The sequence below is a fragment of the Cydia fagiglandana genome, chromosome 14 (genome assembly GCF_963556715.1).
Source record: "Cydia fagiglandana chromosome 14, ilCydFagi1.1, whole genome shotgun sequence".
In the NCBI taxonomy this organism is placed as follows: domain Eukaryota; kingdom Metazoa; phylum Arthropoda; class Insecta; order Lepidoptera; family Tortricidae; genus Cydia; species Cydia fagiglandana.
This window is the reverse complement of record NC_085945.1, coordinates 13,736,933-13,749,885: the sequence shown is the minus strand read 5'-3', so window position 1 is coordinate 13,749,885 and position 12,953 is coordinate 13,736,933. Positions and strand designations below refer to the sequence as shown.

Sequence of the window (12,953 nt, the reverse complement as noted above, 5' to 3'; positions counted from 1 at the left end):
GGAAAATGGGTATCAGTATATTCGTAAATATAATATATAGGTATACTCGTAAATATAATTTCCATAAGATATATCCGTTTATATTTCAATTTATTTATATTCCTGTTTACACGTTTAGTTCAAATATCCTAGTGGTTTAATGCTTCAAAATTGTCGATTTTCCTAACAGGAATAGACTGTTTCTGATTCTGGTCATTTAATTAAAAATATATTATCAGGTTAAGTATCTAGTTCGATCAAATCTAAGTACCTATTGTCTTTATTTTTTAGACCATTCGATTACCTCAAGGCTCAGTGACTATTCCACCTTCAGAAGACATAATATTGTAAAAGTTTTATATAGACTTGTGGCCTTTTTCTTTTAGGAGTTATCCCAGCAGGGTGCTCTTGCGCAGGTAGATGCGCATTTGTGCGCATTTTTGTTCCTGAATACCTTTACGTGCATTTGCAATCCCGTCTTGCGACTCATCTACTTGCCGGTTTTCTTTGCGGACTTTGTATTATAGACATTTTAGTCTAAATATCTTTTAATTCAAGGAAAAAATGCTCTTAATATGGCTCTTGGGAAGCATTAAATGTGTTTTTAGAGGTTGTAGTACAAGTCACAAACATCGCGATTTTGGCCTAAGACAAACTAAGATAATATGTATATGGATATTGACTTGAAAACAAACGGGATGCTTTGTTTCTATATTTGATGTGTAAAAAAGGACTAATAAACTTTATGACATAAAAACCTTTTTTCATATTATTTTTTGCTTCCTCTTTAAAATGATAAGCGTTTTGCCTTCGATGTAGTTTTTGATTAATTAATTTATATATAATAATTGAAGGTACATATTTGTTGCCTTAAATTAATTGGCATTTACTAAGGCCTTTTGCGAAACACGCCTTGTTAGGTGATTGCAGGAAAATGTGAGAAAATCCTCGTACGAGCAACAACGTCATGCATGTGCGACTGCTGCGCTTCTTGCATTCCTCAGCGCGGCGGCTTTGCTTGGATTACTGCATTTCTTGCTAACTAGCCCTGTATACAAACAAACATACTCAATACCATATTATATGTATTCACCTTTTATGTATCTCAAAAATGGACTCGCACAAATTACGAAGCTATATCTTTAGATTACCTTGATCGATTGGTTGATTCTTCATAAGGAATTACGAACGTTTGATATATGGCTTGGGTTTATAGTAATAGCGATGATCAAAATTTATGAGTTGGAGCGTATACATCTCGCTGATTCAGGTAGAATAGTCAAACCTTTCCTGATATATACTTAAGTACCCAAAAAGAGTTTATAGATGTTTATACAAATGTGGTTGTTCGCGTGCGAGGACACGGGCGAGGTCACCGGGAGTCCGTTACAGTCCGTCCAGCCCGACACCTCTTCTCCGAACTTATTACGACAGATGGCCGGCTCGGGAAGGCGGGAGCTCGGCCCGGAGAGATCGACCTCCGAAATGCGCCCGAGATCGCATTCTTTCGGCGGCGCGGGCGCATTCCACTGCGCGCCGAGCTGCGCGCTGCGTCAGTCGACGCGCGCCCTTTTGGGGGTTAAGATGTGTCCGTCGCAGTCGCTCAAAATGTGGTCCCAGCCGCCCGTTCCCGAGCTCGAACCCTTCAGAGAGCGCGCGGCCACGGTCAGCGCCTGGTGCAAAGGGTGCTTCGGCAACCAAGTAGCCAAGATGGTCCGCGAGCCGGAATACGGCGTCCGCGTCGATCCTACGTCCACCCGGCCGGCCGGCTTGCGCGTGCGCGACGAACCACAGTACCAAAACTTGGAGGAGCTCCGCAAGCGTCCCGAGTACGCTAATCTAGACGAGATCAGTCGCGAGTTCGGTTACCGCCTCTGCCCTGAAGGACAGAATTTAGAGGACGAGGCGATCTATGAAAACATTTTGTCGGTGCGTCAGATCAGATCCGCGGAAGTGAGATTAGTGCCGATGTCTGAAGTGCCGTTTTATGAAGGACAAGGTTATGTGGCTACGCAGGTCCTGAGCAGGAATGGGACGTTTCCGCAGTGTCCACCCCACACTTGGAGTCGGCTGCACCATGCTGTCCGGCACACTGGATCCTTGAGGGTCTTTACTGTAAATATCCAATGTTATAGGAATCCAAAGTAGATCTTCTTTAACGGAAGGTTTGTCTAAGGTTTCCATCTTTCATGTGTGTTATACCCATGATCTAATTTCAATATTTATTTCGGATTTAAAATTGAATATAAGTACTAATTCTTCCACGTTTTAAATTGTCAAATGTATATATGATTAAGTGTCTTTAGAAGATTATAACACTCGATTTTTCATAAAACAAATACGGCTATCAATCGGTATCAAAAGTTTTCGATAGCGTTTCGATACCCGATCGGCCGCAGGATGTACCCGTATGAAATGATGTAGTTGCTTTTTTTACAAGCATTCCAATCAAAAACTCGTTGCTCAGTAGGTATAACTATACCCAACGCTGTAGTTAGTCGGACCAAGTTTTTTATGCAGTCGCCGTCGTCACTCGAAACCATTGCGTCCCCCTAATCACGTTGGTGGTAATTCTAATTTCGATCACCGACGAATTTCAGCGGGTGCAAAAAAATCTTGGTCAATAAAGCGGTCCCAAAAAAACAATTGCGAATGAATTTTACTCTAATGACTTGTGAAAATTGGAGGGGTTCTGATGAATTTCGTAAGGAGATGCGAAGCGTATGACCCGGTGTTTTCTTTGCAACTGTGAATTTGTTAATGCCAGTTTTGACCGTAAAATTAATAATTGTAAAGATTCGACTTGACACCCATTAATTCTCGATTTGCTCTTTTGCATGCAAATGAGGGGTCTTGATGGATGGATGCGTCTGCTGATTTTGCTTGTGAACTTTTAAAATGTTGAACTTGACGAATAGGTTTTAAATCAAGCTTTGGGCTAAATTTAGACTTATCCAGGTATCCGGCTCGAACGACTATTACGACGAATAATTTAATTAATCATAAAAATGTTTTTTTTATTGTAACGCTTTGCTCCGTCAGTCCCTAGTCAAACTAGGAATCCTTAATTCCTTAGGGCCGGTACAGACGGACTGTAACTCGACTGCAAGTTGTATAGGTACTGCACGCCGACTTAGCAGTTGGCGTCCAGTCGGTGTGCAGTTCCCAACCAAATTGCAGTCGGGTTGCAGTCCGTCTATTACAGACCTTATAAATTTGTAATATATTTTAAAAAACAGAACAAGTTGCCAGAATTTATAGTCCATCTGTAAATTTAGGTGCACTTAATAAATTTAATTTTATGCAATCAAGGCGAAAAGCGGATAGCCAGCCTGTCATAAAACTCATAAAGTTGTTATCGCTGTATTTTATGTATGGAAGCTTATAAACTTCAGTGTGCTTTTCTAGCCCTATAAAAGTTTATAACACCTTTCTACTGGCTATGTGCAAACTAACTAAAACTATGTGTTGAGGAAATTTCCTATTAAAAGCTTCATCTTCATGTGCTGTAATGGTAAAAATTTAAACATATGCCAATATTTTCAAACTACTTATTTTATCCGACATCAATACTGTTACCTATTACCTCCCCCTTTAAAAATCTCACTGTTTGTTTGTCTGTTGCCTCTTCACACTTAAACCGCTGAACCGATTTAGCTATGAAATTTGGTATGGACATAGTTCTAGGTCCGGGAAAGGACATCTTTGTTAATCATCATCATTCTAGTTGTTTATAAATATCATATTGATAAGATTTTTTGATCTACATATTTGCGATATTAACATTCTGTCTCTGTTTGTCAACAGGCGAAGAAGGAGATGTACGATGTGAAAAAGCAGAGGCTGTGCTTGGCGCAAGACGAGTACAAACATTTGAACAATGCCCTGTCTACGCTGGCGGCCTCTCGGACGAGCTGTGAGTATAATCTACTGCTCAATTTTGGATCACTCTTATGTTTGTGGTCACGTCCATGGATACCACCGCTGATGTCACTACCATGGATGTCACTACATCCATTACACAATTTATATATCCTAAATTTCTCACATAGGTACTTCAATCGGCCTAGTCCTGAAAGTATTTTGAATAAGGCTTCAAATCATCGAAAGTACCTAAGTATATTTTCTGCTTTGCCTTAAGGTTGACTGGTAGAGAATGCCTCATGCCATGCCATTAATTTCGCTTTTTGTACAGTAAGTTGTTCTTTTATGCAATAAAGTTTAAATAAATAAATAAGTAACGACTCTATGTGTAGGTATTCAGTAAATTCCATGGATGTAATTGCCGTGGCTGTGACTACTATCATAAAGTCATGCTAACATTCAAAGATTTTTTTTTAATAAATTCTAATTGTTCCCACGGTAGTGACATTCATGGAAGCAACAGTAAGCACAAAAATGTGAATAATTGTTTTCTGTTTAAAGTGTGATTTGTTTTTTACATTATCGCATACTTGACAACCAATACAAAACTAAAATCTACATAATTATCTATACTGACTGTATTTATTCAAAGGATAGGCACCTGCCTATTCAAAAGAGTATTAAAATATATATTTACTTCTCAAATATCCTTTATGCATGTATAAAACCGTATTTACCTCCGCTAGTTTTCAGGGCAACGATTTTACGCATACATAATTTACTCCTACCGTATAAATGCAATATGAGAATATGTGCCTTTTTGCTTAGCACGCAAAGCAGCCCATAGTCCGCAATGTTGACCATTTATAAACCTTATTAGAAGGCCATAAGGTCCATCGGTGTTCAGCTGTTACTGTTAAGTCTCCCAGTGCTTTAAATACCGAGATGGGGAATTGTAAATTGTAATCAACTGCAGTAATGGCCTTACGTTTGCAAATCGCACATATGGTATGTGTAGGCTTGTTTACATTACTGGTCCGATGTTCTTAATCTGTACTATTTTAACTATTTCATCTACAGTTTATTTAATGTTGCATATTATGTTAAATACAAAATAAAGGGATAAAACGGCGAGGCGTCTCAGCGTGTTTTAACGTTTTTAAAATATGAGTAAATAGTGGATAAAGCAATAAACATTTATTTTGAAATCGTAGAGATTATGTATAAATTATATGTACATGGTTATCGTTGACGTAGACGTGTGTGTTTAAATAATATAACGTTTTAGCTTTTAATGTCACTAAGTATTAAGTGACTGTCGTATAAAACGGATAAAATACATTTAGGTACTATGTAGGTTAGGTTTAGGTACTATAAGTGCCCCATATAGCTGTATAGGAAAGGGATACTTATGTTAAGGAACTGACTGTACCAAACAAATTCCAACAGTAATATATGTTTGGTATAGTTATCACAAGACACTAAATAGGGGCATGAACGTTATACATTATGCCTACATAGGGGCTATCCATAAATTGCGTCATCGATTTTTGACGAATTTTGACCCCCCCTCCCCTAAAATCATCCAAAGATCATGCTTCAAATGACCCCATTTCCTCCTACGTCATGCTACCATCATCTGATGTCCAGACCCCCCCCCCCTAATTTGAAATGACGTAATTTATGAATAGCCCCATACAAGTATAGGTACCAATTTAATATATTATGATCAGGGTTTAGGTTTAGTTATCTATGTAACTAACTAAAACATATTTATTCCAGTATGCTCATCCACAACCTCCGTAACGACGACGTCCACCACGTCACGTCACGACCCGGACCTGCTCCGGTCAGAAGTGACGCAGGCAAGAGGCCGCGTCGCGCAGCTGAGGAAAGAGTTGAGGCAGGCGAGAGCTGAGGTCGCCTGTGCAAGAAGGGGTGTGGATACGCTTGCTGAGTAAGTTTCAAAATAGTTTTCATTTCCATGGATGTCACGTCCATGGTTGTCACTACCATGGAATTAGAACTCTTTCTCATTGTACGAAAAACTTGATTTTGGGTTACTTTTAAGAGTAGATAACATGACATTCATGGTGACTATGAATATGAATAATGTAGTAGGATGTACTTAATAAAATTCTTCCATTTTTTTCAGAGTGGAACAAAAGCTAAGCGCTCAACAAGGATGCTACAACATCACCGAAGCTCAGGCGATCATGACTGAGCTCAAAAACATCCAAAAATCTCTCACGTCGGGAGAGAAAGAGAGAGCAGACCTCATGCAATCCCTAGCCAAACTTAAGGATGACTTGACGAGATTACAACTCGGAGATGCCTCTCCAGACCTTTCAACCTTAAGCCTTCCTCAAGAGAAACTTAGCACTGCCTCACAAACAGACTTATGCGCAGACCTAGTACCAATAGGTACACGGTTAGCAGAAATGGCAAGAGTACGCCTACAATATGACGAAGCTAGAAAAAGAATACAACAGATCCAACAACAATTAGCAGATTTAGAGGACAAAGTCCAACCCGGTCAAGCAGAGTCTGACAAAGACCGCTTGCTACTATTCCAAGAGAAAGAACAGCTACTTAGAGAACTTAGAAGTATAACCCCTAGAACACGATCCAAACAGGAAATGACTGACATACAAATTGAGTGTAAAAGATTAGAGCAGGACTTGAAAAACGCCTTTGAGATGTCAAATAAGTGTATAGCGGATCGATTGAGGTTACACGAAGAAAAACAACTGCTGCTTCAACAGCTAAAAGATGCCTTGACGTCTATGACGACTCTGGAAGGGCAGTTGAAGACTTTATCAGCGAGTACGTTGTCGGTTTCAAGTAGTTCGAGCCTCGGGTCTCTTTCTACGGCGAGTAGCAAAGGATCTTTGAGCTCTGGAATCAGTTTTACTGATATATACGGGGGTTCGCAGATCGCTAGCTCATTCCAGGCAGATAAGCCTATTGATATGGTTGACCTGCATAGAAGAGTTGAGAGGTAAGTTCACATATTTTACCTCATAACACTCATAACTACTCATAGCTTAAAACTTTGTCTATAACCTGAAATAGTTCTGATATTAGATGCAGAGACTGATAACACTTTGCAAAAACCACGTCGTGCGTTTTGTTGCTTTCGTAAAAGCTAGTGCCTACGTCAAATTATGGGACAAGTTGTCAAGCGGACCCCAGGCTCCCATGAGCCGTGGCAAAATGCCGGAATAACACGAGGACGAAGAAGACTGAAACACTGCATGATGTAGCAATTAATGGCTGAAAAATGTTAGCTTCGATTTAAAGTCCAAATGATAATTATTAGTAGTTAATTCTTATAATTCCCTTATTTCCCCCTTAGATTACTCCGCGGAACAAGCTACACGGCCGAAAGCGCGACGCCCGGAGCCGGCAGCGGCTCCCAACCCTCGCTCTCGCCTCGCAGCAGCCTCTCCTCCGCCAGCCCCCCACCCCCTCCCCCGTCATACAGCCAGGTGGAGATGCAGAGGCGCCAGCAGAGGGAGCTGGAAGAGAAGCTAGCGGAGATGAGGATAGGCGTCGCTGGACTTAATGAGATCACAGGCCTTGCGACAAGTAAGTTACTATCGTCTAGTTTTCGCTTAGTAGTCTGTCCTGCGAGTATGATATGAGCAATTCTCAAAAAGTTTGTACATTACCAGCATACCAATTTTTAAAGAAATCTAAGTTCTGTACTGAAATACATGTACTGAACCTTGTAAATTCATGTACTGAACCTTGCCAGCGTTGTGTCATTGTTTGTTGGCCAAGTCTCAGAGAATAAAGTGAAGAATTGTTTATTTTCCAGTACCAGTACAACTGCAAGGCCCCGGCCGGCCTTGTGAGCCGCTGTCGCCAATATCAGAGACCCCGCCACCGCCCCTCTCGCCCAGGACTCCCTCATCTAGTGGTCAGTATCATACACATGATATGATGATTAGTTGTGGGGCCCACTGATTAACAGTCCGCCGGACGGTATCGGCCTATCAGTTAGAAGGAAATCAGTGGGCCCCTTTAGCCATAACTGCAGTCCTCGTGCGAGCGCCAAGGAATCAATGCAAACATACCTACACATGCTCCCCATTTTTGTGAAAGGAACTTGTGGTACATATTTTTCCCAATTTACCACCTTTACACCAAATATTAAATGCCATACAATAAAAGGCTTCTTTCTATTTTTTCTATGCTAAGTTGTTTATATTAAGGCCTTATCTTTTTTATCTTACCGGTTGCATCCTATAGAATCGCAAAATAATGAGCATCACTGAGTTCCAAGTACCTACTCTTTTTGCGATGTAAAGTAGGAATTCAGTGCTTTCTATAACTTATCCACGTATCTATCTACATACATACTTAATAAAATTGTAACACGCAACCATTGGTCGACAGGTACAAACACTAGATCAGTGTCGGCAGCAGTAAGCGACGAGTCGGTGGCTGGAGATTCTGGTGTGTTTGAGGCGGCGCAAGCAGGCGATGCTAGCGCAGGTATGATCGTAATTGACCATCTACTCTGAAGTTCCTGTACTAATTTGCACTTATAAAAAAAAACCTAAAAATTATTAGATTGAAGCACTAAAAGTGTATTCGATCAGATCGTTGTGATTGACTATTATATTTTCGCGTCTTGGTATCATTTAAAAGACTTACCCCCTTATTCGTAAACGTTTACTAAAGTTAACAAGTCGATAATAGTCGTTTGTTCCTTTCCGACGTATTGGTGTGATGGAAAGGGACAAACGATTGTTATCGGCTTGTCAACTTTAGTAAACGTTTATGAATAAGGGGGTTAGATTTTTATGCGACTTAAATCTGTACTAGTCATTTTGGTATAATTATCTTTCTTACTCGTAAATCAAACATCGTACATCGTATTAGTACAAAGCGACGTTGTATTTGCAAATCGCCTAAAAACATTACTCATAAACCTTGCTTGCTATACTATTGACGAATTTGTCGAGGCGTGTAGTGACCCAAATATTTAGATCTAAGTTATGAACTGTGTTTTCAAACTTACTCACAAAATAATGCAACACATGCATAAATAAATTAGTAATCTTAAGTACTTGCTTACCTGATAGTTAAATACTTATCTACCTAAGACCTAATGTACAAATTGTCTATGTACCTACCTTATTTGACATGTAAAATATTATGTTTTATGAATAAATAATGAATGAATGAATGAATGAATCAATACGCCGTGAATCGAGAAACTTGCGCGGCTATAGAAATTCTTAGGGCCACTTGCACCATCCCACTAACCCGGGGTTAAGCGGTTAAACCGCTAACCGTGTGTCAAATTGTACTGGGAACCATGGATTCTCCATATTTAACCGGTTAATCCCGGGTTAGTAAAATGGTGCAAGTGGCCCTTATTGTATTACGGGCATTTTCGTAAGTATTTAAGTAACTACATAATATTTAAATACACATTCTGCAGAGATAGACTAAAAAAGGGGTTCTAATAACATTTTATGTTCTGTTACAGTGAACAGTACGCAAATTGAGATCAAATTGCGCTACTGTATTGAGGACAGCGCGCTGGAGATCAGCATACTGCGGGCACGGAACCTCAACGCGCTTTTCATTGATGTTGGCACTGAAGTGTAAGTTTATCTTATTTTAGAAACTTACTAATTAAAACGTAAATTAAACCTACTAACGAAATATAATTTCCACCGATTTGCCTGCAAGTTGTTTGGTACACCTTCTTCTTCCTTGCGTTATCCCGGTATTATAATATATTTCCTAAACTATTATTAAGTAACTGTTTTCAGTAATCAACCCAGAATAGGTATTTTACATGGCGCGCTAATAGCCACTCTTTCGGTATGTTATATTCAACCACTACAACATTTGTCTCAAGGATTTACATTATTTACCTATGCCAGGCGTGGCTCACTCCGCGATTTCGTCGCTTTGCTACAGGTAGCTAAAGGTCCATCCGTTCGGCCCCAATTTTGGGGTTTGCCATAAGCCGCGCGTGGCGCTGTCGCCACCTAGCGGCCATATCTGTGCTGATCGTGACAGACGCGTTTTGTTAAAGAGTGAGTCTTCTGTACCTATTATTTATTCTGTGCCTATGCCGAGTTAAAGCATTACGGCATTAGTTGTATTAGTTTCTTGTTTGTCAAAGTTGGTTAAAATTTCTAAATACTTGATTACATGAATGATACTAAATGTATTTATATTTATTACAGTGCGGTGCTAGGCGCTCTAGTAATCGGCGGTGGAACTTGCGGTATCACGTTCAGCAGCGCGTCACTACCGTGGCGCGGAACTACGCTTGCGTGGCGTCACGTGGCGAGAGCTAGTGTGGCGGGCACCCGCGCTCTTAGGGCTGCCACGTTGCAAGTCAATCTCGTGTGCAGGGCTGAATGCTTGGTGAGTTTTATATACTAACTCAGTTACATATCGTTGGGTGACAAGCAAAAGTCACTAACCAATACCATTGAAATTATTGGACAATAAGCCGTGTTACAAGTGTAATAAAGTGCATTGTTACTTAAATTTTTTGATAGTACTTAGTGACTTTTGCTTGTCACCCGACGATATTGGAGGGGAGACATGATGCTGACGCGTCACGCCCATGGTGCATTATTTCTGTGGCGTGTCATTCCCACGGCGCGTCATTTCCGTGCCTTGTAATTTCTGAGATGGGTATGTCATGACCGTGGCGAGTCATTGCGGTAATGAGGCACTACATTATAATTTATTTCTAAATTACACTGGGTACTCATTGATTCATTCATACTCAAAACGCTAAAACGGCTTACACGACTTAAAAAATGCAGGCTAGTTTATTAGTTTACATCAGAAGTTTAGAGAAATCACAAATCAGTTTATAACAGATATGGCTTTCTAGTATTTTTCTAGTATAACATGATGACAACTAGCCAAATTTGAGTATTCGGCTTCCCAGCCTCGAGTGCCATGTGAATTTCCAAGGCGAGAGCGATTTAACCTGACTCACTCTCCACCTCCCCAAATTTCAACCTTAAAATACCTTCAGTAAGACTGATTTTCCTTTCCAGGGTTGCGCCCAAGTGAGTCTAGCGGATTTCGACCCGGACGCGGTCTCCCAGAAATGGTACAACGTGTTGAGCTTCAGATGTATGAGGCGGGATGAGAGCTCGGATGAATCCACGGTTATATCTTCGCAGACGTCAACTCTCACTAGGAATAGAGGTGAGTTTACAACGACAAAACCTTAAATTGTCACCAGAAGCTAAGCTAGCGTTTTATAAGGTTATACACATTATTTTATGATTACTATCTTAGCAAGGCTCTTGGAAATGTTAAGAAAAATGTTACTCATTTCATTGTAGCAAATCGTTTTTTAAATAATCATTTTATGAATAATAGTAATTTTGACTTGTTATGCCAGGGCACTAGTTCGACATCAACAGTAGCTAATAGAAGTTTATCTTTATTTTTTTAATGTGTTAAACAATGTTTGATATGCCTTTGAAAGAGCTGTTTTAAACGAAGTCTAAATTTTGTTTTAAACGCTATTGTAAAGCTAAATTTGTTAACCTCAAAAACATAAAGAGTTCGAATTTCAACTACCAAATCTAAGTAAGGGTGATTTTCCACCTATCCAATTTCTTTGTACAATGTGCATTGCGTCTCACTCTCTCATTAAGAAAGATATGAGATGCAAATACACATTGGACCAAGATATTGAACAGATGGAATACTACCCTAAAGTAAGGGGCCTTCTGATTAGAGGAAAACCGGACTTAATTGTTATATCTTTGCTTTCAGGTCCAGAGAGTATGACCGGTGCGGAGTGTAACGTGGATTGCGGAGAGAACTCCGCCTCTGAAGATGAGGAGTCTAGGGAACCGCTTAATCAGGTAATTCTTCATTCTTCAAAGTAAGCCAGTCTTTGGGGAGCTGGTCTGAATTTCCCGACGCTTAACTTCAACTTCTTCATTTATTCAGCAAATAAACCACAAGGGCACTTTTACACGTCAACATTGAATTTAATGTTTCTATACAAACACCTGTCTTTTTTCATGTGTTCGAAATACCTACCCATGTTTGAAAAAAATCTTTGTCGTCAAAATATATAAGTAGAGAGAAATCCGGTAAGCTTACGAGATTTTGGACCGATAAAAAGTGAATGTGCATAATGCCGTCCGTCTGTTGCCGTTAGCAAAAGATCTCATAATGCCTCATCGTTCAAATTTTCATTAAAAACTGCCCGAATTTAAATCTTGCGGTAATTGGTCGATCGACAACTCATTGTACTTTGTAGTTAGCAATGTGTCTAAAATAGTATGCAAGTTCTTAAACCGTCTAAATGGGGCTTTGTGAAATGTGATATCTACAGGAATATTTAGTTCATAGTCATTTAAAAATAGACCTGTGTTCATCATTGGTTATTCCTTGGGTCATTATCACTTATGTCACGTCCGTGGATGTCACTACCGTGGAATCAATCGCCCTTTTGCATTGTACAAAAATACCTAATTTTGCAGGAGGAATTCGAAGACGAATAACATTTACAGGGATACCCATGGAACTGTCTGTGTGCGCACAAAATGAAAGCAAAAAGTATGGCGATCGTTTACGTTGTCATTACCAAGTCAGCGCAAACTTAGAGTAGATGCAATCTACATCCACAGAAATGACACCCATGGAAGTGACAGGTAGAATTCAATGTGACAGCGTACGACGAATATGTAATCAGATGAAATGTGGTTTTTATAATGTATTATGTTATTTTAAATCTCAATGTATTTCTCCAACAGATAGTAGAAGAGGATTCCCTAGAAGACTACATTCCTGAGGACGAATTAGCGCTAGAAGAAGAGTACCTACACCCGTCCACGGCCGAGAAAGAGACGAACACAGAGTGCAACTTCTGCCCGGAGGGAGCGAGACAGCTGCATAGGAGGTACGTGTCCAGATATGATAGAAAGGGATGGGTTGAGGCTTCTGTGACTAATTTGGTGGGGAAAACATTTGGGTTTTAAGGACGGTGGTTCTATTTAGTAATTTTATTTACAATAATGTAAATCCTTTGATGTATTTAAACTGCTTTAAACAAATCTGTGGTAGATGTCTATCTATGTTCACATAGG

The 12,953-nt window shown here is 39.9% G+C and overlaps 1 protein-coding gene across 3 annotated transcripts in view; it reads left to right on the top strand.

The window, feature by feature from the left end:
• The window catches only part of LOC134670895 (protein kibra), a 105,871-nt gene that overhangs the window by 83,899 nt on the left and 9,019 nt on the right, over positions 1-12,953 (top strand). For 2 of the 3 annotated variants that reach the window (XM_063528712.1, XM_063528714.1), the window contains exons 1-12: positions 1,399-2,094; positions 3,787-3,895; positions 5,626-5,800; positions 5,999-6,844; positions 7,202-7,434; positions 7,667-7,768; positions 8,248-8,346; positions 9,350-9,467; positions 10,062-10,245; positions 10,896-11,049; positions 11,629-11,720; positions 12,621-12,766. In XM_063528712.1, coding sequence (XP_063384782.1) covers positions 1,414-2,094; positions 3,787-3,895; positions 5,626-5,800; positions 5,999-6,844; positions 7,202-7,434; positions 7,667-7,768; positions 8,248-8,346; positions 9,350-9,467; positions 10,062-10,245; positions 10,896-11,049; positions 11,629-11,720; positions 12,621-12,766 — 2,939 coding nt within the window. In that variant the 5' untranslated portion in view covers positions 1,399-1,413. Of the gene's footprint in view, positions 1-1,398; positions 2,095-3,786; positions 3,896-5,625; positions 5,801-5,998; positions 6,845-7,201; positions 7,435-7,666; positions 7,769-8,247; positions 8,347-9,349; positions 9,468-10,061; positions 10,246-10,895; positions 11,050-11,628; positions 11,721-12,620; positions 12,767-12,953 lie in introns of those variants that run through there. The other variant, XM_063528713.1, reaches the window with a different exon arrangement.